Source organism: Macrosteles quadrilineatus, unplaced genomic scaffold (genome assembly GCF_028750875.1).
Source record: "Macrosteles quadrilineatus isolate MER2022 unplaced genomic scaffold, UCM_ALF_1.0 Scaffold_5__1_contigs__length_97177068, whole genome shotgun sequence".
Taxonomy (NCBI): Eukaryota; Metazoa; Arthropoda; class Insecta; order Hemiptera; family Cicadellidae; genus Macrosteles; species Macrosteles quadrilineatus.
In genome coordinates this window covers 83,094,685-83,119,255 of record NW_026542598.1, presented here as the reverse complement: position 1 = coordinate 83,119,255, position 24,571 = coordinate 83,094,685, and the positions used below count along the sequence as shown (strand labels likewise).

The window sequence follows — 24,571 nt, the reverse complement described above, 5'->3', positions numbered from 1 at the left end:
CTATTTTTTGTTTGCTCGCCAGATGTTGATCACCTATTTTAGATTTCACTTTCCGTCTGCCTTTTCTTTCTACATTTTTGAAGATAAATATTAATCTCCGGTTTATTATTATAATCAATCATCCATCATTTAGATGGGGACACCGCTTATATGCGTATTTTAACCACACGTATTAAGTTGCTGCACAAAGACACTAGTCTTATATCTCTGTGCGTGCGCCATATTTAAAGCTTCATAATACGTTTAATTTTAATTTATTATACCTCTTCTCATAACTTCAAAATATAAATGAAATATTAAGCTCGCTTTTAATTGTTCAAGTGGCCTTACCAAAGACTTTGCACACTATACATGAATGGGAACAGCTCATCCCAAGAATTTTTTTTTTTTTTTATGAGTAAGTTCATGTAATGCTAATTTGGAATACAGTAAGTAGCATTATGGGTAAAAATCTTAACATAAAGGGGAAATGACCCCGCCACAGAAAACATACTGACTAAGCGAATTTCCATTTTCCTGATTGACTTCACAATAAAATATTTCCTTACAAATTTTATATTCCAAATGAACAATCTTCAATATCAGTGCATTCAATCTGAATAAAATAGCTTAAACAAATATTATTTACCAAGTTAACTACAACATCTGCTACGAGTACGTATGGCTCTGCTGCATGTGTTTTTCTAGTGAAGCGCTGACTGGGAAACCCTTTCCGCAGACTTGGCAGTTGTGTCGTTGTTCGCCTGTGTGAAGTCTCTCGTGCCGTCGAAAACTCGAGCCGTCGGCAAACTTGCGGTTGCAGACGGAACAAACAAACGGCTTCTCCCCACTGTGCACTCGTCCGTGGGTCAACAGATGAGATTTTGTCACAAACATTTTACCGCACTGATCACACTTGTAGGGTCTCTCGCCTAGAAAAATAAATCACTGTTAGAGAAAAAGAATCGTAAGATTCATGGTTATCGATGGTGGAATGGAGTTTAAAGAAGGAGGCAGAGTTGGTATCATCATGTACTATACAGTGCCTACACATGATGGTGAAAACGCAAATAATTGATCTGGTACCTATCAATTAAGAGATGAACCAATCACTAAAGCAGTTACATTTTCTAAAGAAGTATTCTTGGAGGGGCGAAATATCAAGATTAATGTATTGTGTACTTGGCTATTAGCTTGAATCCTCTTTGATAAATAAAGTAAACATCTTCTATTTTAATCAGCTGTAGTCAAACTTTTATTTAAAGAGCATAGTTTAATGCACCTCTCAGAGTGTGCGTCTGTCTAAATTGTAATTTCTCCTTAAAAATATTTGATAAGTTCTACTTTAATCAGCTGTAGTCAAACTTTTATTTAAAGAGCATAGTTTAATGCACCTCTCAGAGTGTGCTTCTGTCTAGATTGTAATTTCTCCTTAAAAATATTTGATAAGTTGTCCATTTAGTTCAGCTTGGGTTAAAGTCAGTGTACTCAAAATAAACAACAACAACGTTTATTTTTATTCCCAAAGTGGCAACAGCTGTAATAGGGTACAGTATTCTATTAACAAAATAATGTTAGAATTTGGGATATTAACCAACATCACTTCTACTGTAAATATGTTAGCTCAAAATCAATATTACCGGTGTGTATCCTTCGATGTGCAACAAACGTAGAGCTGGTGGAGAAGGCTTTTTCACAGACGTCGCACTGGTACGGTCGCTCGCCTGTGTGGATCCTGATGTGTTTCTTTAATCCGCAGTTGTCCGTGAACTGACTTCCGCAAATGTCACACTTGTACCTTTTTATGACCGTGCCGTCAGGGCCGTGAGTCCTCTCGTGCTTCACGAACGCTGACCTGTCGGAAAATGATCTTCTGCACACCTGTAAAGGAGATGTCATAAAGACATTATTTTTTTTAGAATAACTAAAACAGCCCTGTCAAAGTAATCCTAAAGGATTCCCCCCCCCCCCCCCTTGTGTAACAAATTTGATGTCATGTGTCCAAAAACAACTGTCAACTAATTGCGATCTAAAACCTTCCAAAAGATTGACATCAAAATTTCCAGATAAAATACAGTAAATTAGGATATCTAACAAAAGTTACAGTACAAAAATATAACTTCAGGACAATACTGAGGTTGGTGATCAAGCTGGTTAGGTATATCTTATCTAAGTGATAATGCCAGCGACCTTCTAGGACTAACCTGAAGTAGTGTGTAACACAGTTCCGGGCTAGACTCTAGCGTCCAAGGATGTGAAAGAGGAACATAAAACAAATTGAGGTCTATCGATTTCAAGGATTTTTAAGTTTCCAGGTTTTTACGAACATGTGGGAATCTATTTAACAAATTAGATAAATCCTTGTAAAAATCACTATCAACATTCTATCGTAACATGTTTTTACCATTCTGTATAATTCTTTGATTGAGTATGTAAAAATAGCTAGAGATAGTTATTTAAGGTTCGAGTTAGCAAGTCAGCTTTTGAGTGACATCCCGTCTTACCTGACAAATATAAGGGCGCTCCCCAGTGTGTGTACGTTTGTGAGTGGTCAGATGGGAGTTGGTGGCGAACTTCTTAAAACACGTCTCACACTCGTACGGCCGCTGCTGCGTCACATGGTTGTGTTCGTGGCCGAGGAGAGAGGAAGCGGAAGGAAAACCTTTGCCGCAAGTTTGGCAATGGAACCTGGCAGTCACATCCTTCTGTGAAAACACAACGATCTAGAGACAACACTTCTTTAATACCTAAAAGTTGATGAACTCAACCAACAACTGGGGTAAATTGTGCTGGGGTGTTGTTGTTGTTGCCCAGTGGTTAGCGTCTCAGACTTGACTGAGATCAGACTGACATAACAAAAATAGGGTTTAGACAACTTAAGACCGAAAAGTGTTTGTGATACCTACTTTTGGAAATTTGATATTCCATCTTTAGTTAGATTTTATCTAATCTTGTTATGTTTTAGGTGGCCTACTGTACTTTCTCACTACTAGGTTCCTCTTCCACGGTTTTCAGTAATCTGATAAAGTCACAATCTATCTTGTAGAAAAATTGTGAGAAGACAGATCAATTTCACTTACATCTTTCGGCGCATCCTCGATTTCCACTTCTATGTGGACTTGAGGTTCAGGCCACCACACTTTAGTCTGAGGACTCACAGGGTGTTCAACATGATGTTGCGTGTCCTGACTCACAGGGACAGGTTGTAGCTCGTTTAAACTGGTCGGCTCACTCACCTCAACACAAGACTTTAACCTGTAAATTATTTCTAAATTAGTGACTGAGCATTTTAAGTGTTTGAGGGATTATAAGAACAAAGATAACCGTTAACTGTTTTGTTGACATTCAACAATGTTGAACATTTGATCTTGCTAATTTACTATTTTAGTTTTCAAATATCTCCTGATTTGTTTTAAATCAAGCCAATCTGCTACTTCAGTAGAAATCGTTAACTATCGGTAGGCCTAACTGAATCAATTGGTACTGTACCACATTCAAATTATTGGAACTGTACAGAAATTCAGCGAATTTGATCAAAAATAGTTCATTTTTGGTGATGTAGGTCTAAGTGTTATAAAAATGAACAAAAAAGAACATTTGTCCAGAATATAGTGCACATACTAGAAGTGATGTAAGGGTTTAGTAGTGGTATGCAAACGGCTAGATTTTTGAGCCAAGCCTAAAAGATTGAGACATGAGGAACCAAGTATTCGAAATTGAGCTCATGTGGAACTTTTCTTATTGTGATATTATCACAATTGCAAAATACTTGAGCGAAGAGTTTGTGATAGAAAATCATGCTTTTGATGACGTTTCTGTGACTGCAGAAGGCAATGATGATTTTAAATGTAACCGCGGGAGACAATGATGATGTCTACTTGACCGATTGAGTTGTTCAGAATTTTGCCTCAATCACAGAAGACAATGATGTTTACGTGACTGTGGAGAGACAATAATAATTTCTACATAATCGCAGGAGATGATCAGGATTTTGATGCGATCACGGCATCTGCCTTCTTTAATAATGATTCTTTGTTATTTTGTGCATCTAGTTACTGTAGTTTTAGGTTTTAAAATTCTTTCCGTAAGTGATTCGGATAGTTCAGATGGTTGGATTTTGAATGATTGGAGTTCTACTGTAACTATTATTTTGCAATTATGTTTTGAATTGGCTCAATAAACCAACAATTCTGACAGTAAAATCCAAGCAAAGCCCTAAACTGCAAGGATATAGTTTCTATACTTGTTTGTCCCAAAGTTAAATAAGTATTGGGACAACACCGTAACATCGGAAAACCCAAAAACTATCAGTTTTAACAGGCCTACTAACCTGGTTCCACAGTATGTCGGAACGTCTACCGTTGCATATGAATGATTTAGAAATGTAGGATGAAGCAGCCATGGAGGTATTTCAGGGTGAACACTTTGCTTGGCTTGATCCAAATTAGCCTGTAAACAAATAAAGAAATAAATAAAAAGCAACTTTCACCAGTCGCAGCAATCCTTTAACCCAAGATCTGGCATGTCTAATCGTTGCCTCGTTTAGTCAATGTTGTGGCATTTTAATATTTAGCTAGGTAAATATAAACTTGACCAAAAAATGAAAAATGTTATCCTACTAATCCTACTAATATTATAAATGAGAAAGTTTGGATGTATGGATGTATGGATGTATGGATGTATGTTTGTGACAAGTGAGCGCGAAAAATACTGGTCGGATTGGGCTGAAATTTGGCATGATGATAGCTCACATTCCCGATTAACATATAGGCATATTATTATTTCAAAAATCCTTTCGGGCTCCGCCCCAGTGGCTCTGGAGTTTCCCATGTTAACCTTATGAGAAATGGAATTATTGAATCTTAACAGCTGTTTCAATTAAACAAGTTGGTTCTGTTCTGTGATGTTCAATAGCATTAAAGTTACAAGGATTTGCCAACAGGGTGCAGCACTATTATTTCTTTTACATTTATGACAACAGCTAATTTGCAACCAAAAGGTGAGTGAGCGTAGCGAACGAACTTCAACCTGGAGGCGAGTTAGCGTAGCGAACGACAATACAATACAATACAATACAATACAAATCATCTTTATTCATCAAGTATTTTACAGCAAATACATGAATTGCGTCACAGAAAGGAAAAGATAAGCAAAAAATTAGGTATACAAGTATCCTAAATAATAGATTACAAACATAAATCTTAACATAACATATTTCTAATCATTTAAATTCCAAAACTCTTCAATTGAATATAATGATTTAGATTGCAAATAGTTTTTCAGTAGTTTTTTAAAGCTACTGTAATTATGTTCATTGAAAATATTTTTGGGTAGGCTAAATAAAAATTTTTTGCCAATGAAACTGGTTTTTTTCTCAAATAACTTCAATCTGTGTTGTTCTACATGCCTGGTGTTTCGTAAATTGTAACTGTGGAAATTTTTAGTTTGATAATCTGAACTTTTTACATGTAGAATAGTTTCAAAAATGTATAAATCATAGATGGTCATTATACCCAATTTAGAAAAATATTTTTTAACTGATTCTCTGTTTTTTATACTAAAGATAATTCTAAGAGCTTTTTCCTGTTGACGTAGAATTTTGTCTAGGTTTTTTTTTGTGGTACCACCATATAAAGCTATTCCATAAGCTATATGTGAATTTATCAAAGCAAAATAAATAGTTTTAAGAGTTTCAATGCTTGAGACACGGGACATTTGTCGCAAAGCATAAATACCAGCTGTAGATTTTTTTACCACATGTTTCACATGCTCATCCCAGGTTAAATGCTGGTCTAATATTAGACCAAGAAATTTAGTGTGCTCCACTTGATTTAATTTTGAACCATTAAGATATATATCTGGTTGTAATTTTAATCTTGATTGCCTTGTGGAGAAAGATAAAATATTAGATTTATTTGAATTTATTAGTAGATTTTTGTTATTTGTGAATTCATTTACTGACAATAAATTTAAAAAAGACTTTAGTTCCACTTCTTCTTGAGATTTGCCTGTAATTGTTATGTTTGTATCATCTGCATACAGACATACAGATCCTCCAGCATTTACAACTCCTGGAAAACCCCTTATGTAGCAAAGAAACAACAAGGGACCCAGTATAGATCCCTGTGGGACACCATACTTTACTGTTTTAATGTTGGACAAGACATTTTGGGTGTATGCATATTTGCAATTTGGATAGTATGAGGTATGTCGAATTTGAACACATTGTTTCCGATTGTTTAAATATGATCTGAACCAATTATATTCTTTATTATTTATGTTTAGGCCATGAAGAATTTCAAGTAATTTATCATGTGAGACACTATCAAAAGCTTTAGAAAAATCCAAAAATATTCCAACAACTTTTTCATTGTTGTTAATTGAGTTGATAACTGATTCAATGAAGTTAATGCTAGCAGTGGTTGTGGATCTTCCTGGTCGAAAACCATATTGCTCTTGATCCAGCAACTGGTTTGATTCCAAAAAATCCAACAACTGGTTGTATACAACTTTTTCAAGGATTTTTGAAAAAACTGGTAGCAATGATATTGGTCTGTAACTAGAAGGATCATTGGCATCCCCCTTTTTAAAGACCGGTATTATTTTAGCAATTTTTAGTTTAGAAGGAAAGATACCGCTAATTAAAGATGAATTAATAATGTGTGTTAATGGTCTTGAAATAATTGGGAAAACACGCTTAACAAGGGTAATTGGAATATCATCTACTCCTGTTGAAAATTTATTTTTGAGTAATTTAACTATCTTTTCAATATCTTTTTCATTGACTTCTTTAAATTTGAAACTACTCTTAGGCTTTTGTAAATTTATTAAGTTTGATTGTGAAGTTGTATTTATGTTAATATTAGGAAGAACTTGATCTTCCACAAGGTTTGTGAAGAAATCATTAAATATGTTTCCTACACATGTGGGGTCCGATTCACACTTGCCATTTAATACTACTTTAATGTTTTTTTCTTGTTTTGTTTTGTTGTTAATCTCAGAATTGACAATTTTCCAAGTTGATTTAGACTTGTTGGTTGAATCAGATATTTTTCTATCAAAATATTGCTTTTTCTCGTTTAATATTTGGAATTTCAGTTCTTTTTTTAACTGTTTGACTCTATGTTTTAGGGAATCCGTTTTTAGATTTCTGTATTGCTTTTCCAAATCCGCTATATATCCTTTTTTATGTTTTATATCATAGGAAATCCAAGCATTTTTATTGTTATTAATTTTTTCAGCCCTTAATAATTTAGGAAAAGTTGTTTCAAATGCATAAGAAAACACAGAATGAAAGGCATCATATTTAGCATCTACTGGGGCTTGGTACACCTCCAACCAGTTTTCATTGGCTAACAAAGTTAAAAATATATCCACATTAGTGTCTGAGTAACACCTCCTATTAACTTTATTTACACATTTGGGTTTATCATTTACACCTAGAATTTCAAACATCTGTCCATCATGATCTGAAATACATGTTATAATACCAGATATATTTGTTTTTTTATCAGTTATATTTGTAATAATGTTGTCAATGGCAGTTTCTGACTCTGACGCCACTCTAGTAGGGAAATCAACTTTATATTTCAAGTTATATGATCTTAAAACATTAGTAAAAGCAGAATAAATTTTATCTTTTTTTAATACATTGATATTAAAATCGCCTACAATAACAATATTCTTAAATTTACTAGTTAAAATACTACACATAGAATCAAGCTTATCCAGAAAACTTTCAGTCAAGCATTGTATTGGGGATCTATAAATACAAACCAGTACAAATGTAAAGTTAGTAACATTTATCTCAGATAAACAACATTCAAACTCCTTTTCCATGACGAGGTTTTGAATAGCAGGAATTTTAAGATGTTTACTTTTAATGTTTATAATATCATTTCTAACTAGTATTAAGACCCCCCCTCCTAGGGAACAATTTCTTGTAAAAGAGGAGCATCTTTTGTATCCCTCGATATTTAGAGAGAGAATTTCGGACTGATTCATTTTATGCTCAGATAAGGCTATTATATCTGGCTTTAATTCTTCCAAGTTAATTTTTAAGATATTTAAACGTGATGACAGATGTTGTACGTTTTGGTGAAATATTTTTAGATTAGGAGGTTGAATGTTATTTGGGGGTTGTAAATTATGGAGATCTAATTGAGCCTGAGAATGTTTTGATTTAGATTTAGTTTGACAATTTTGTAGTTGCAATTCTTTTTGAGAATTTTCCAATTGGGTTTTGGTTGAAGAATGTGAAATGTAACTATTGATTTTCTTTTCCTCACTATTTATATGGGTAAAGTAATTTTTTAATGCTGAACTAATTTCATTGTCATAATAATCTAGTTTAAATCTAAAACCGCTGTAGGCATGCACATTTCACCAACACTAGATTGCCCATGATTTTTTTCACTACCACCAGACACAGCTTCATGTGGAACTTTGTTTGCACTTTCTTGATTTGAAGATGAAGATGAAGATGAAGAGGGCTGCTGGGACTCAGATGAAATAATTAACCTCAGGTTGGTGTTGAACTCGCTGTATGTGAGACCATTCCACAGTGTGCGTGAAGACTGCTGATTGTAAGTCACAATATCCACAGTAGCTCCAGTAAGGTGTTGGAAGGTAATTATTTTAGAGGCAAAGTGTTCTGTAGAAACTTTGTCCCGGACACATCCCATTGCTGAACAGATTAGTTTCTGAAATCCTCTTCTTTTGAAATCGGCAATGAAATCTTCAAAAGCAGCATCATAGTTGGACATAGTTGGTTTTTGATTAAATTTGTCCTTGGTGACAAGTGCATACACTCCAGCTCCATCCTGGACTTGTTGATAGGCCAGATGTTTTGTCACACAGTCGGAGGATTTTGGCTTCCCGAACTGTTTCTTGAAGATGACAGCTACACCAGCTGTCATTTGCCTGTCTGCTCCAAAGTCAGCTGATATACAGTGGGCAAATGCAGTGTTTTTTTTATTTTTGTATTTTTCAATCATATTGTTCATATTAGTTTCAACCACATTGATTGGAGATTGCTTTACCTTGCTCTGCGGTTGCAAGTCTTGAGCCTCCCACCAAGTTAAGGCCTTAAGGAATATACGAGCAAGTTTGGTAGTGCCTTCCATGTTGAGGTGTAAGCCATGGGTAGTGTAATAGCGTCTTGTTAGATGTTGTAGATTGATTAATACAACTCGGGGTATTCTCACTGCAATCTCCCTTATGTAGTTGTTCATCATATTTATCTCCTTATTTTCTATACCATGTAGATTCTTATCGTATCTTGTAGGAATTGTGCATAAGAACACTGGTCTAATTTTAGTGAGTGATCGGAGGTCTTTCTCAAGATTTTTGTAGATATCTTTAAAGTCTGCATTTAAACTATCGTTTGTACCACCAAGAATCAGTAATGGAGTAGGTCTAGTATTTCTGTCTTCCTTAGCTGAGCTGATGACTTGCATTAATGTCGTGTTGGGTCTGACGTAGCCAAAAGACTTCACATTCCCTTGACTTAGCTCTTCCACCTTCCATGCTAGATTTTTTCCTTGGCTATCGGTACAAATTGTAGCCTCAGTTTTGAGAAATTTTGTGGAAATAGATGATATCTGGTGTTTTGACCTACCACTAGTATCTAAGTTGCTACCTTGGCTAACGGTAAAAGGTGTTTTTTGACGATAACTTCTAGTTTTACTATTGTTATAACATTTTTTTGGTTGGACCTTCAAATTTGTTTGTTTCCTTGGGTTGTTGAAATATTCTTTCTTATTTTCTTGGCTTGGCTGGGGGAAAATATCTTCATCAGGTTGTTGGTCAGACTGAGAACTATTTTGGTTAGTGACAGAACTTTTTAAGCCATTTTTACATTTTTTATGTTTATTTTGGTTTTGAGTTTCGGATTGAACTAAGGAGCATGCATTGCAGGTAAATCTAGGAGAAGCAGAAGAAATTTCAGGTGCTGTAGTTCCACTTAGTTGCTGGGATGATGAGCGAAACTCAGTGTTGTCGTGCAGGTCATTGTTTTGCAAAGCATTGCTGATTTTTTGTCCATATTTTGATTTTTTGTCTATATCATGGACATTTTTCATCAAGGACTTAAACACTTCAGTCTTGATTTTCTTGTACTGTTGGTTGTAGCTAAGATAAGCCAAAAGAGAGCGTTTTGAAATGGCATCCGTTTGGCTGAAATCAAGGCTTGCAGAACAGCTCTCAATACAATTTTCATTTTCGCCCTGTTCAATGGTTGCAATAAGGCAGTCCACCATTAACAGTACATATATACCACAATCGTAACTGTTTTGTTGCTGTGGGCTCTGTACTACTTTGAAGGCGGGAGTTGTTTGAGAGCCAGTATACTTGGCTAGTTTATTGTAGAGATCTTTAGCATGCTGCAGGTTATGTTGGCCCATTGAATCAAAGTAATAAAACATATTGCTTATCTTTGAATAAAACAGAAGACTCCAATGTGAGCCTGGAACACTCAAGGCAGGGTCAGCATTGTTTACAGGGGCGAAAATGTAAGATTTGTCCTCTAAATTCATTGATTTTGTGTAGGAATCATAATTATTAAGACACTTAATTGCCTGAACTACAGAGGGGCTGATAAAACAGGTTTTAGAGTCAATCACCATTTTATCAGATAGAGCACCAAAATACAACTCTAAAGCTTCATCACCTAGCCAGTCATTGCTTAGTGTGGTGTGGATTAAATCAAAATCTGTTTGTATAGTTGAGGTAGCTTTGTTTTCCAGGTTACAGGACACCAGACATTGTGTTGAGGCATTTACAGTTTCTATTTTATTTTCAATTGTTTCTTTGGCTTTCATATTTTTGCTTGTGTTGTACTGTTCTTTTAAATTTTCCAACTTGCGAATTAAATCTTCTCTCTCTTGGCTGGCTTCAGTGGAGATAGTTTCAACTAGTTTCTCACTGTCTCTAAGTTTACCTTCTAGAAATTGTATGTTTTGAGCCAGTTCTTCCTCTCTTTTTTCTGATTGCTCCAAGAGATTCTTTATTTGCTCTTCTTTGGCCAATAACCTGTCTTCTAATTCAAATTCCACCTTAGATTTTTGGAGTCTGAAATTGTACAAATCTTGCTTTAAATTCTCATTTTCTTCTAAAAGAGATCTGCTCATTTCATCTTCTAGTGACAGCGAGTTATCAAAGTCAGTAGAGCAGTCGGATTGCTGACATAGGGAATTTTGAGAATCAGATTGAACAGTCAAAGACCTAAATTTGAAATCATCAATACTAAAAGACGGATTATTTATTTCTATATATTCTTGAATTTGTTTCTTGGATCGAAATAGCTTTCCTCTAGGAGAATAGAAGTATACATCAAATTTTCCTTTGCTTGCCCCTTTTTTTCTTTCAACTTCTCGTCTTGTCCAACCAATAGGAGCAAGCTTTTCATTATTAACGGCCATTAGTGATTTTAATTATGTATACTAAATACTAGAGTAGAGAAAATAAAACTGTAAATAACCTGTACATATATACTGCAATAAGAAAAATCAAGAGTCATCCGTATCTATCTTGTAGGAAAAACAAATATGCTCTGAGTTAGTCTTCCAACAAGGATGTTAAAGCTTCATGGAAACTAAAGTTGCTGTGCATCGTCTGCAAGTGCAGACAACTTAAACTTCTTCTTGCCGCCAAATCATAACTCAAAAACATAAACAAACAGGAATAAGCAAGAGCTAGTCTCAAACCCAGATTTAGTTTAATTTACGTTTAATATCAATAATTAAGACTTTTAAGTGCAATATTTAAGTAAGATTTATATCAAAGTGTAGTTAGCAATCGTTCAATAGTGCTGAAAAAGTGATAAATCATGATGTTTGTTCAAATTAAAAATCAAGCATGCATAACCTCACTATGGTAAGTAGCAAGTATTTATCGTTTTATATCAATGGAAAATGAATAATAAATTGTTTTACTTGCTTCAATATGTTCCGAAACACTCACTGTTACACTATATTGTTACTGGTTGATCTTATGCTTTCAATAAACCAACTTTTAATAAATAAATCTCTATGAAACTTTATAACACAGTCATAGCACTTGTAAGGTAGCAGACGGAAAAACTTTGCTTACAACTGAAAATAACCTTGCCTTCAGGTTGAACGAGCTAACCTGAAGGCAAGTGAGCGCAGCGAACGAGCTCCAACCTAAAGGTGAGTGAGCGTAGCGAACAAACTTCAACCAGGACGTGATTGAGCGATGCGAACGAGATAAGCCCGCGGGTTACAGCTAGTCAGTCATAAAAAAATATGCAACTTGAACTGTGAAGGTATTTACTTAGGGGAGGTATAGAAGAGGTTACGATGACAGCTGTGGGCTTCTTATTAGCAGAGGGAACATCATTACCTTAACAACACGGCTTTCAACCATCGGCCTCGGTGGTCTAGTGGTTAGCGTGCCGGATTGATATGCTGAGAGTCCCGGGTTCGAATCCCGCTGGTGGCATAAACTTTTTGACTAAGATTTTTTCATTATCAGCAAGTTTGGCTGGTTTGGTTCAGTTATGACAGTTTAATTTTATTATTAAGTCATTATAAAATTTTAATTGAGCAATTTTTAGTTTTATTTAATGAACAGAATTATTTTTCTATTAATAAACTTTTGTACATTAAGTATTTCATTATCAGCAAGTTTGGTTAGTTCGGTTAGGTTATGATAGTAATTTTATAATAAAAAATTTATAAAATTGAATTTGAGGCATTTATAATTTTATTTTATGAACAGAACTCTTTTTGTGATTAGTAAACCTTCATTGCCAAAATGCTCTCTACTACAGCGCTGTTCACGGAGGAATTTTGAACTAATGCCTCAATCGTACCTCCCCTAAGTCAGACCCAACTGTGAAGCTGTAGTGGTCTCCACAAAACTTGTATGACGACTTTGCTGATTTTAATATTCTAATAGGCCTATACCATATAAGTTAAGTTAATGAACATTTTACGCTGAAATAAAATATGTATTTTCTATCATTAAGGCTTAGAGATGCTGCAGTTAAAGTAACAATAATGATATATTATTTTTGACATCGAGATGTGGAAATTACCCTGAACTGGTTAGGAGCTAATCATGTCGTTTGTTAAATACCTTCAGCCGTCTAGTTCAAATAAAGTAATAAAATAATAACCAGTTGTTTTTCTGCGACCAGTGAACTCAAACGTGTGCGTCTTTGTCTTGTAAATACCGATGGGTAGGCCTTTGTGTTTATTTATGTTTCCCTGTTTGTGTCATGTGAACTATATACGTAACTTATAACCCAACGAAGTCCAATGGACTGAACAAATTTCACCTTGGAGCCTGATGATAGTACAACAACGTGCTAAAACCTAGATTGCAAAAAAAATACCTTATTAAAACTGGACGGCTGAATGTTGGTAAACCATTATTAATAAAATTATATAAATATTTTCAAAAATTATATTTAATAACTTAGAATATTTTATTTTGTTGATGAATGATAACAAGAATTCTTACAGGTGTTTGCAAAGGCGACATACCAGAACTTTTCCTTGGGTACTTGGTGGACTTAAATTTCCTTCAAACTTGGTACAAGTACTGTGAGATACATTTATGAATGCATCAGTCGTGATTGGTAACTCTGACGAACTGGTGATCTTGTCCATCATTAGCTAGTTAGAGCTTCCTTGTGGCATTGTAGGTTTTGTGTTGAAGCGGTGGTAGGGCTTCAAATACATTTAATTTTAAATCTACTGTATCTGCAACAAACAGTAACTTAATCAACAGCAAGTTTAACTTAATTGATGAAAAAATACCTGTGTTAAATGTAAGTTGAGGTAAATTTAGGTAGCCTGAGTACACTACTGTAATTCATGAAACTGGGATAGCCTATCACAAAAATAACTTGCATTCTACATAGCCATGTTAGGTTGAAATAGCTTAATTTCAGTACAGTTTTGGAATTAAAATTTATTTCCATTCTAGCTCCTGAGCTGTTAAGTTATACTTTTTCAATATGAGGTTTAGGCCTACATACCTTATAAATCCGACAAACAGCTCAATGTTATAGAATGTCATTTACATGTATCAGCTTGTACCCACCATTGTAAAAACATCACAGTTGGACGTTGTAATCATTGTCATCATTTGTTACTAAAAGTTACATAGGGTACACTTCCATCTGTTGGCACAAACAACCTAATGAAAATATCGATCAATATATCGATTATTCAATATATCGTTTGGTTAGTTAGGTAAGATTAACCTAACCTAACTAACCAAATGATATATCGAATTAAACAATCGAATAATCATTATTACTCACTCGGTTGTTTGTGCCAACAGATATGGAAGTGTACCCGATACATTCACATATGCACATACACGAGCGGGACAAAGACATTACGAAAATGAATAATAAGTTGTAATAGGCCTGCTTATTACAATAAATACATGGGCAGGACGCACACCGTGGTAATGGTCAGGATGCAAACTCACGTTCGCCTAATAGACATTGTAATAGGCCTATTAAAACTTTTTAATCGTTTTTGTAATGTCTTTGTCCCATCTGTGTATGTGTATGTACTTTTAGTAACAAACAATGACAAGGATTTCACCATCCAACTGCGATGTTTTGACACTGGCGTATACAAGCCGAAACATGTAAGTGACCTTCTATAAAATTGAGCTGTTTCTCGGATTTATAAGGTATGTAAACCTATTCATCATACAGTTTTGGAACTTAAAATTAATTGCGATTAACAAACAGCAAGACAGCTTAAACCATATTACTATTTGGCTCCTTTATTACATAAAACAATCATTAGAGAAATAAAGCAGTAAACTGGGAGGACCTAAGTATTTTAATGACACAGCTAGGCCTAGGCCTACCAAGTCTTGAAAAAATCTATATTATAAACCTAGAATTTCTAGGTATAAGTAGGTTAAAGATAAAAAACGAAATCCGTAAACAAATTATAGAATTAGTAAACCCTTAAAATTGGGACCACAATTTTGTATGGATGCAAAACTGCCCACATACATCAATTTTCTGTGAGATAAAGGACGGCCTAACCTAGAAAATCAATGGTCGTCGTTTGATATTTAGTAAATAAATATTTACCGCAAACGCGCTACTTCAGCTTATATGCCATCATTTTATATACAAACAAGTACAAGACTATTAAATTTGACTAGTTATTAAATAGAACCAACCTAGAGTTCACAAATGAAAATTAGGCGTATTGGTTTGAGGTTTGGTTAACAACACTGTGTTGTGTAAATAAAAATATTATTTTTTGTTTAGATTCTTCTTATCCTCTGCTGCTGCCACGATTACTAGAAAAATACCCATGGATCATAAACATAAACAAATGACGTTGTTGGCCCGAATCCTATACTAATAGCATTGAACATATGTTTTGGCAGTTGCATTTAAGCTGCTGCTCACTAATCTGTTGGCAGGTTCAGGTTGTCCGTTGTGTTACAGAAAACGTACTACAATAACCATCAACTCGGTTTCAGGCTCAGTTCGATATGCTAAATGAATTTACGTTTAAATAAAAACAGTCATATTATGATCATATGCCCAATCATTTCAGTTGACTTGATAGCATCTCATTATATTTTCTAGTTAATATTGTTAGTATTTGCTAAATCAGTGATTGAAATAACTCAATATGGTTCCATATTCAACGGCTAAGCCAAACTAAACTTGCTTTTGCTTATGCTATGTCTAATCAAAACATATGCTTTGTTTGTGATAAGAGATAAATCAGCTGACTATTCGGCTGTTGTGGTGGCTGTGAGATGTTTGTTGTTTTTAGTTTTTTATGCCGCCTGCGCCTGGTGTGTTTCGCCATCTCTTCTTGCTGAATGCTGCAGTGTTAACTTAGTTATACTTTGTGTTTGAGGTAAGGTTAAATTTTGTTTTGTGTACTTTGACGTTTTATTTGCAATGTTATGTTAGGCTAATTGCGTTTAATCCTAGCAAAAATTATGGCCTGTAAAACATTTATAAGCAAGACTACGCCGAATTGAAAATAAATTTACAGCCTAGCTGTAATAGCCTAGGCTATATTATTTTCTGTATAGCCTTGTCAACTAAAATCTTGATAAACAATCTATGTAATGTATGCAAAACCTTCATAGCATTAGTCATCTTTCTCTTTACATTCTTTGTACTCAAATTACCTTGGTATGTATATTGTAAACAGTGGGCTACATTTATGATTTTTGGAAAGTTGATCTTACTTCTGTCTGGATGTGTAAAACCTAAAAATATCAGCCTTAAAAAAAACTACCTAAACCCTGCTGAATAAATACTCACAAAAGTCAACTGCTTACCTACTGTTCGTTCATAGACTTTTTAATTAAAACTTAAATTTATTCAATATGTTTTTATTTCAAAATAGGCCTACTTAATGAAAACTTAAACTCCACATGGGAAAGAAATATTAAACTTAAGGCTAAGTTAACTCCTGAGTTATTAGCTCATGGCTGTTAACCCTTAAGTGCGCATGCTCGCTTTTTTATGATGGAGCGCGCCAAATAAAAATGGGTGTATACAAAAATTGTTGGTATTTAACTTAAAGCTCTTTAAACTTTAGACATAACTTAAAACTTATCTAACTTCTATTGATTTTCTCATATTGTTACGTACATTTTATGATCCTACCATATCCTTTAACTATTTTGAAAATTGTTTGGACCCTTAATTTTTTCATGATGAAAAGTAATAGCCTAATTAATAGTGATGAAGAGGGGAAAATCGTACCAAACCAGTTTTTATTACAAACAAATAGGCCTATTAGGCTATTTTGAATTTTACAAAAGTATAATAGGTACTCCAAAAAAATCATGGAAGCAGTAAATAACTTACTTCATGAATTTATACATTTCCCGGTTTGTGAAAATTAGACTTATTGATTTTCATTGTAGCCTATCTACCTAAATAGTTAGTAGCAGACTAAAAACACGCTGATAGCCTTTGGCTACTAACTTACTCAGTCTTAAAACATAAAGAGGTGACTCATATCTGCAGTGGCTGAGATAAATAAACATCTCAAACTGTTTGTTGTGATAAAGTTGTATACTTTAACTTATATTGATTGCTGTGTCACTTAGTTTAGGCTACTTCTAAAACTGTAAACTTACACAGTGTAGAGTGATAACACCATTAAACTTATTGGCATTAAGAAGGATAAAATTCACACATCAAGTGATACAAGGCAAGTGATACATAAGATCAAGACAATTTAGTAACTTACCCTGTTTAATTTATAAATCAAGCTATGTTGCAAAGATAACCTAGCCTACACTGTGCCAACTTTTAATTGTTATCTCTTTATTTCATAGTATATTTTGGTTGGTAAGTAGTTTGGTAGCTTATTACTATAGGATTGTCATTTATCAAACTCACGCGAGAGGGACTGTTTCGATCCCCAACTTATCCACACAAATATGAGGTGTATGTACCACTTCCACTTTACTTTCTCTATAAACAGAAATGCTACCACTCATATTATCGGACATCTGTTTTGAATTTGGAGAGAAAGGTATGTAGGTACATTTGGGGTGAAAGTACAATATTTCCTCCACCAAACCTTAACACATTCTAGGTCAGGGAGATGTAGACATATAAGTTACTACCGGTACCAAAAAAAAAAATTTGTAATTTTTTACCATACAGTAAACATAATACGGTGATGTAGACATTTTCCATTACGGTTTTAAAGTTATAGCCAGTTATTCAAATAAAAATAACTATGTTCAATTATGTCACCATCACCAACTCTTAGCTTTTGTACTTAACGTTTATCTCTTATAACAGATTTTTGTTCGTAACGAAGCTGGAGGGGCAAATTGTAAATTCTAGCGTCTTTATGGTATGAAATTCCAAAGAGAGAAATTAAAACTGCAAGAATAGAGATTAAACGAGAGGCATACAGTACTCATTCCACTGTGGACCAACAAAGTGTGCCCTCTGGAGATAGTTGCTAAGTTCTGATGAAGTACGACAAGTGTTTCCAGGCTAGTGTCCAAAGAGTAACTTAGAGGAGGTATTTGGTGGGCAGTCTTTGGGTCTTAAACATGTTGGAGTCTTACACTTTACAGGCTGGCAGCCCCCTGTGCCAACAAACATGCAAACATAAAAATAAAAGTGTCTGAAAATGCGTAAATGCAATTTCCTCCCTCCCTAAAAGACACCCCTTCTGCGACCTCTTACACAAACAAGTAGCTTCAGCTCATCTACTTTGGTATTCACAATCAACGGTGTAATTGAACCCTAAGTTACCTAACATGTTTATTCTTTTCAGAACTACGGTACCTAAACAACAATGACTGGACATCACGAAAAGCGCAAAGTGCCTCCTGCTCTAGAAAAGATTCTAAAAACCGATGTCTACCTCACTAACTCTCTGTGTAATTTAATGAACAAATTTTTACCATTTCGATCCCTCAAGATCCATTACAAGTTGTTAGAGGTAAGTTGTCAGGGGATATTTTATGTTGCAAGTAGGCCTAACAGTATAAAATACAAAATACCAACTATTTTTAGCATATAGGTAGTCTTGCTTTGTCAGATTTGTAACTTTACACAATAACCGAGTATGGTTATATAGTGAACCTAAAATAAGTGTTAGGCATATTTCAATCAAATATGATTTTTTTTAATACTGTGGATACTGCACAGTTGACTGTTGGTTATCAGCATATTGTATAATAAAGAGAATCTGTTCTATGGTCATTTAATTACACAGTAAAACCCTGCTACTTAATAAGTAAACTTGGGTAAAGAATAACTACGGTACTTGTTTTTTGTTCATTTGTACCACTTTGTTGGACTTCAAAGATACTGTTAAAAATATTTTATTGGGAGATCCAACACTCATCCTTCACTTATATTTGGGGTAAAATACGCACCTAGGTAGCGTTCCCATCTCATGATTGATAATTGATTGGCTCAATTCAACAACGTGCTTTTTCATTGTAAAACTCCAACATCGACTTGAGAATAGGATGTCTCCATTGTCAAAATGGTTCTTTATTTGAAGTGATTGCTTATTTCCAACTGCAATAGTGTATCAGTGCAATAAATAAGGTTTTATAGGTTTTAAAATATTATAACGAAGATGATTTTTACAGGTATCATGTGCCGGATACGTTTGGTTGCCTGTATGGATCATGCTATTGTGGATCGTATGGAAAAAAGAACTCATGGAAATGCAAGTCAACTTTTTCATTGGTGAGTTTGTAGGTACCTCATATAGAATTTTTTTTTAAGTAAGTAAAAGTTTACGTTTCCAACCTTCATCTGTGAAACTTAAGCCTCTACGTCATAGAGTTTTTCTTTAAAATTGGATTTCACACATTTACTTTTGTGTTTTTAAATTATAGAAGTCGTAAATTTTCTTCCAATTTACTTCAAATTTGGTTATGACTTTACTTCCTGAAATATCTTTAAAACGATTGTAGAATAAAATTGGAAAACTCTAATCCTTGTTTAGGTCTTATTAAAGTATTTGGACCCCAAAAGAGAGTCTTCAATTAACGTATTCAAATCAATACAAGAAACATTTAGCATTTAAAGAACCTGTTGTGAAAATATTATCATATAGGATTCTTACATCTGATGTGATTGTTTACTCGTACCATACTCGTTTATATTAGGGCCTAATAGATATCTGAGTTTAATTCACTTTTCAGGTCTTATCACAGACATCATCTTAGTGGGAGTGTTGAAGGCGGTTTTCAGAAGACGAAGACCCGCCGGTAACCAACCTGACATGTTGGGCTCAATCGGCCCGGATGTTTATTCATTCCCATCCGGACACGTTTCCCGCGCGTGCTTCATTGCCTACTTCTTCTTGATTCTGTATCCCATTCATTTCATTTTCCGATTGCCTCTGCTCGCTTGGGTGTTCTCCGTAAGCGCCAGTAGGATTTTGTTGCGGCGTCACCACTTGCTTGATGTTTTTGCTGGCGTTCTCCTCGGTATTGTCAACGCTTTGCTGATTTCGCTGATCTGGCTCAGTGAAAACACTGCTGTTTATATTGTTTCCTTTATTTCTGACGAAAGAATCGAAGGTAGTGAGTATGATGTTTGAAAAGGTTGTATTTTTGCCATATTATGTTTGTTAAAAAGATAATGTATAGAAAATATTTTCATATCTTAACAGAGCTTTTTGTACTTTTATAATGAGGTTGAGTCATTTTGAAAGTGTTGTCCGTATTGTTAAAATGTTCACGTTGTTGTGATTGTTAAATCACTTGGATGTGCAAAAATTAAAATAGTTATGGACATGGTATTATAAAAAATACTTCATCTATACATGATCACAGAAAACATATTACTATAACCCAGAATGCCAACCGCATGGTGAAAAGCATTAAGTGTTTTGAGAGAGCTTTGCCTGTCAATCGTAGGCAGCGCCACCAGCGTTGCCATGCACTCAGCATAGCAACGCTGGTGGCGCTGCCTACGATTGACAGGCAAAGCTCTCTCAAAACACTTAATGCTTTTTACCATGCGGTTGGCATTCTGGGTTATAGTAGTATGTTTTCTGTGACATGATACAAGTTTTTATAGAATTCTTTGAATTAAAGTTGGTTTCATTAGATCACTAAAACAGTGTAATATCAAAGCATTATTTTCATAATACATCAAATTAATTAGGCCTATTTTTTAATTTGCTCTTACTTTATAAAGAAACTCTACATTTTAATGTTGAATTATTTTGTTTATTGTTACACATTTGTACTTTTTTGTACCGTACACAAAAATGTATATCTTTGCCTTTATACATTTATTTGTGTTAGTCTTTTCAATTTTACTTGTATTTGGACATTTTAATTTATTTGTGTTTCTAACCATTGGTTTGTGTTTGTGTGTTTTTTCGAGTAATCCTCCAGTTCAACCAAATAATCAGAGATCACACAATGGTAAAAACCAAAACATAGATACTTCATCAATTTAGTCCAACGCAAAAAATATATTTCACTTGACGTTCTTTACCAAAGAATAAATTACTGTGAATTTGAACTACTAACTTATTTTAAATGTTCCTTAGTCATATTAATAATTATCAGGCTATATATTTTTATTGTAAAATATTTTTAATTTAATATTTATTGTACTTAATCACATTTCATAGAGTTAGTTTTATAAATAGATCACAGAAAGTTTAAGTTGTGATGTTCAGAAAATATTGATTGTTAAAGAGTTGTGTACAGTTTTAAACAATTTAATTGTTGGTTTAGGATTATTATTTTGATTTTTTACTTATTCAGATCGACATACCCAAAAATATTTATTACCATGTATTAATTATTAAAATATTATTACCCTGTACAGTGAACTTTAAGAAGTATTAATTATAAACTATCTGATGTAAAATAAGGTTTTCTATTCTAGCTTTGAAGGACTGAAAAAACCACTATTTTGTTTGTCTTGTTGCATTCATATTTTGTGCGCCCATTTTAAATAAAAAATTTTGTAGTTTTATTTTATTAGTTCCTCATGCTTATAAGTATTAGTATTTGTGATTTTGTGCAATTAAAGAATGTTTGATCTTTTATTTATTCTTTGTTTGTAACCTTGTTAAGTTCTTTTCCAATTTGTATATTTTGCTTAACATATTTTTTAAATATTGCAATACTCTTTTAACACCATTTTCATTAATTTTCAAGAATTGTTTCTTTAATTCAGGTTAGGTTACAATCTTGAGTCACTTAGCCATAAATATTTTCATTGTGGTCGTTATGTAATCTTGGTTTGGACACAATACCTTGATTCTAAAAAACTTATGCTACGATTTTATGATCTGCATTCATTTAAACTGACTGTTGGCTTATCATGCCATTCAGTTTATCGCATATCAAGCCATAAGAATGGTTCGGAGAATTCTAGAGGTATTACCAAACATAAGGTATACAGAATATGTGGTTTTACTAGTAGCTAGCATTTAAAATGGTTGCGAATAAACGGAAATCCAAATACTAGTAGTGTTTAATTAATGGAAACCAATGTAATAAATTTGTTATGAACCTATGAAAAAAACATAAATATTTCCTATTATTCAGCGTAAGGGTAAAAGGCTAACAAACCTTTATCAAGCTTTAAAATCCTGCGTAAATATAAAGGACTTTCGTAAGTACAAAAACAAAAAGTTTAGGAATATATTTAGTGGCTCAAAGTAAAACGGAAAAACAACAACAACATATTTTTCTAAAAATGCCACATTAGCAAGATATCTACCACTTTGTTTTGTTTTTGTTTCAAATTTATATCTTGGAAACTATCGAAGATATCTTTATGAAATTTTGTATACAATTTTATCTAGTCATAATCTATTTTAGAAAATATAATAATAAAAAATCTTTCGGTTTTAAAATTGTGACCATTTTAATTTTTGTTAATGATTAATAATAATTTTTAACTCTTTTATTTTTTATTTATTTTTTTCAATTACTAAAAAATTGCCTAGCTTATGAAAAAATTCCAAGAAACATGAAACCTATTCACTACATATATTCTACATACTTACGGGACACTCAGTATAAATTAATTTGATAAATAAATCAATATTTATTATCCTCACACAAAATGTTTTCAAGTTTTCTGTTCAGTACCTACTTTTCTACTTTTGGCATATCAAGTAGGTGTTTTAAGAGTAGGCTTATAATACTGTTTCTGTGTTGTATGGTATGACTCCTTTGAGAAATTATTAAATACACAGAAGAGGTTGTACAATTTTGGTAGTTTTAGTAGGAAAATTAATTACTATTGATGGTTAGGAACTTGCCAAACAACAGATAAAAGTGTGTTTATTTGAGTTTGTTTACAGTTACAGTACATTGTTACTTGAATTGTAAGATAAACTACTAGTGAGGGTGCAGTATAAAACATTTTCCACAATGTAACAGAGGAATATTCTCCTCTTCCTCTATAAATTGTTCATGTAAAACATCTTATGATGAAATTGTACCCTGCAACATGGCATCAAGTTATTTTTCCATGATGAACATACATTTTAAAAAGTATGAGGAATAATTAGGAAAAGTAATTCTTACAACTTTCGAACTTTCTTTAGTGTTTCTTATTCAGAAAATAATATAACAGAATCAGAAGGATCATAAATTTGTTTCTTGTCTCCATAGTCAACCTTCAAGTCAGAAGTTCAAGAATGTGTTGACAATGAACCATTAACGTTTAAGACCTGGAGGCTTTAATGTGTTCCAAGCCGGCAGTAAAATGAAGAATGATGGAATTCCTTAGCAAGTAATAGAAGTATTTTTAATTTTGATTCAAGAAAAGAATTTTTAATTTACTAAGGTAAAGGAAATTTTTATTTAAAATCTTTAACCAACAAAGGCAGCTTTGGAGTAAAATCTTCCAGGTTTTACCTCAGAATTGAATAGCAATTGTCAATTTATAATTTTTAAGTTAATTAACATAATTTTTTCCATCTTACTAGACCAAATTATACCACAAAAAGAAATCATTCAAAAATAGATTACCAGGGTGGTGTTTTTAATAATACTAGTTAGATTGTCAGTTTCAATCGAGTTTACTAAAAAATTAAACTATACTCTGCAAAATTTAGGCGGTTTTAAAATAAATCTATCACCTCCACGTCTTTTATAGCTAAAAAAAATCCTTAAAACGTGAATCAGCTGCAACATGTATTGAGCAGAAGAAAGTGGTGGGGGAACTTCCCCTCAAACCGCCTTAATTTTGTAAACGGACTATAACGGAAAAGTCACTACAAAAATCATAGTCAAGTTAATACTGGTTATGCTTACTATTACAATAAGCAAACCTTAGTCTAGTATATATAGGCCTACGGATAATTTATTGCAAGGCAAAAATAATGTTTATGTTGGGTTATAGAAATTAGATTTGTCACCAAAAACAATAGGATACATAATTTGATGATGTCAGCCCATTAAATATGTTTAAAAAAATACAAACACTTCTTTAATAATACCCTCCGCTGCAACAAACCTGCAGACTAAGCAAATCCCCATTTGACTGATTGGATTTTTAATTAAATCTATTTAATTAACATTAGGTTTAACAAGTACCTAGGTTTGCTGCTACAGGGAGGGTAATTAAGTGTGTGTTTTTAGTAAAATATTAATAGCTTAGTATAAAATAAATAAATTTGCCAATTTTGATCAAAATACATCCATAAACAAGCAAACTATAACAGTTTACTTATCCTCCATAAGAATAACATGGGAATTTGAAATTTAAAATTTTTGGTATTTTCTCCGTAATAAATAACCGCAAAAACACTTCAATATACTAAATCATTTGGTTTTTTTAATTCTTTAGAATGGTTAGAGAGAAATAAGGAAATTTTATGTTTTGGGAGTCAAAATGAGAAAACCCAATTTTTACTACATAAAACCCCGTTCATAATGGTTCGTAAACTAATTCAAGTTTATCCCGCCCTACATTTTCTATACCTATTTATACAAATTTAAAACAAATAGTGTTTTGGCCTCTAGGGACATCAAAATGAAAAAGTACATTGATCCTGCCTCTAAGTCTTACCGTGCTACATATGGCAATAGCTACTTTCCAATAGGGAAATTTGCAAAAATAACACAA

General features: G+C 33.4%; 2 protein-coding genes across 3 annotated transcripts; one reads left to right on the top strand and one right to left on the bottom strand.

The window, feature by feature from the left end:
- Positions 1-595: 595 nt before the first annotated feature.
- LOC128994916 (zinc finger protein 664-like) lies at positions 596-15,216 on the bottom strand. Of its 2 annotated transcripts, none has more exons than XM_054419746.1 (7): positions 15,166-15,216; positions 13,491-13,709; positions 4,310-4,428; positions 3,060-3,234; positions 2,484-2,684; positions 1,620-1,860; positions 596-911 (listed from the first exon to the last, which is right to left on the bottom strand). In XM_054419746.1, exons 2-7 carry the CDS (start codon positions 13,617-13,619, stop codon positions 649-651), a joined length of 1,128 nt encoding a protein of 375 aa, XP_054275721.1. In that variant the 5' UTR covers positions 13,620-13,709; positions 15,166-15,216; the 3' UTR covers positions 596-648. The 2 variants fall into 2 exon arrangements, with proteins under 2 accessions (XP_054275721.1, XP_054275722.1); XM_054419747.1 differs by lacking the exon at positions 15,166-15,216 and adding an exon at positions 15,074-15,161.
- A 511-nt stretch (positions 15,217-15,727) lies between these two features.
- LOC128995291 (polyisoprenoid diphosphate/phosphate phosphohydrolase PLPP6-like) lies at positions 15,728-20,322 on the top strand. The gene is made up of 4 exons (XM_054420265.1): positions 15,728-15,863; positions 18,270-18,437; positions 19,099-19,198; positions 19,660-20,322. Exons 2-4 carry the CDS (start codon positions 18,291-18,293, stop codon positions 20,058-20,060), a joined length of 648 nt encoding a protein of 215 aa, XP_054276240.1. The 5' UTR covers positions 15,728-15,863; positions 18,270-18,290; the 3' UTR covers positions 20,061-20,322.
- Positions 20,323-24,571: the final 4,249 nt, after the last annotated feature.

What these genes read in the sequence shown, in the direction of transcription:
- LOC128995291 (XM_054420265.1), top strand. Translation starts at nt 18,291, where the DNA reads ATGACTGGACATCACGAAAAGCGCAAAGTGCCTCCTGCTCTAGAAAAG. An exon ending in TCCATTACAAGTTGTTAGAG is followed by an intron (nt 18,438 to 19,098) that starts GTAAGTTGTCAG and finishes TGATTTTTACAG; the next exon opens with GTATCATGTGCCGGATACGT. An exon ending in GCAAGTCAACTTTTTCATTG is followed by an intron (nt 19,199 to 19,659) that starts GTGAGTTTGTAG and finishes TTCACTTTTCAG; the next exon opens with GTCTTATCACAGACATCATC.
- LOC128994916 (XM_054419746.1), bottom strand. Translation starts at nt 13,619, where the DNA reads ATGATGGACAAGATCACCAGTTCGTCAGAGTTACCAATCACGACTGAT. An exon ending in TCGAGGATGCGCCGAAAGAT is followed by an intron (nt 2,685 to 3,059) that starts GTAAGTGAAATT and finishes GTGTTTTCACAG; the next exon opens with AAGGATGTGACTGCCAGGTT. An exon ending in ACATCGAAGGATACACACCG is followed by an intron (nt 912 to 1,619) that starts GTAATATTGATT and finishes TTATTTTTCTAG; the next exon opens with GCGAGAGACCCTACAAGTGT.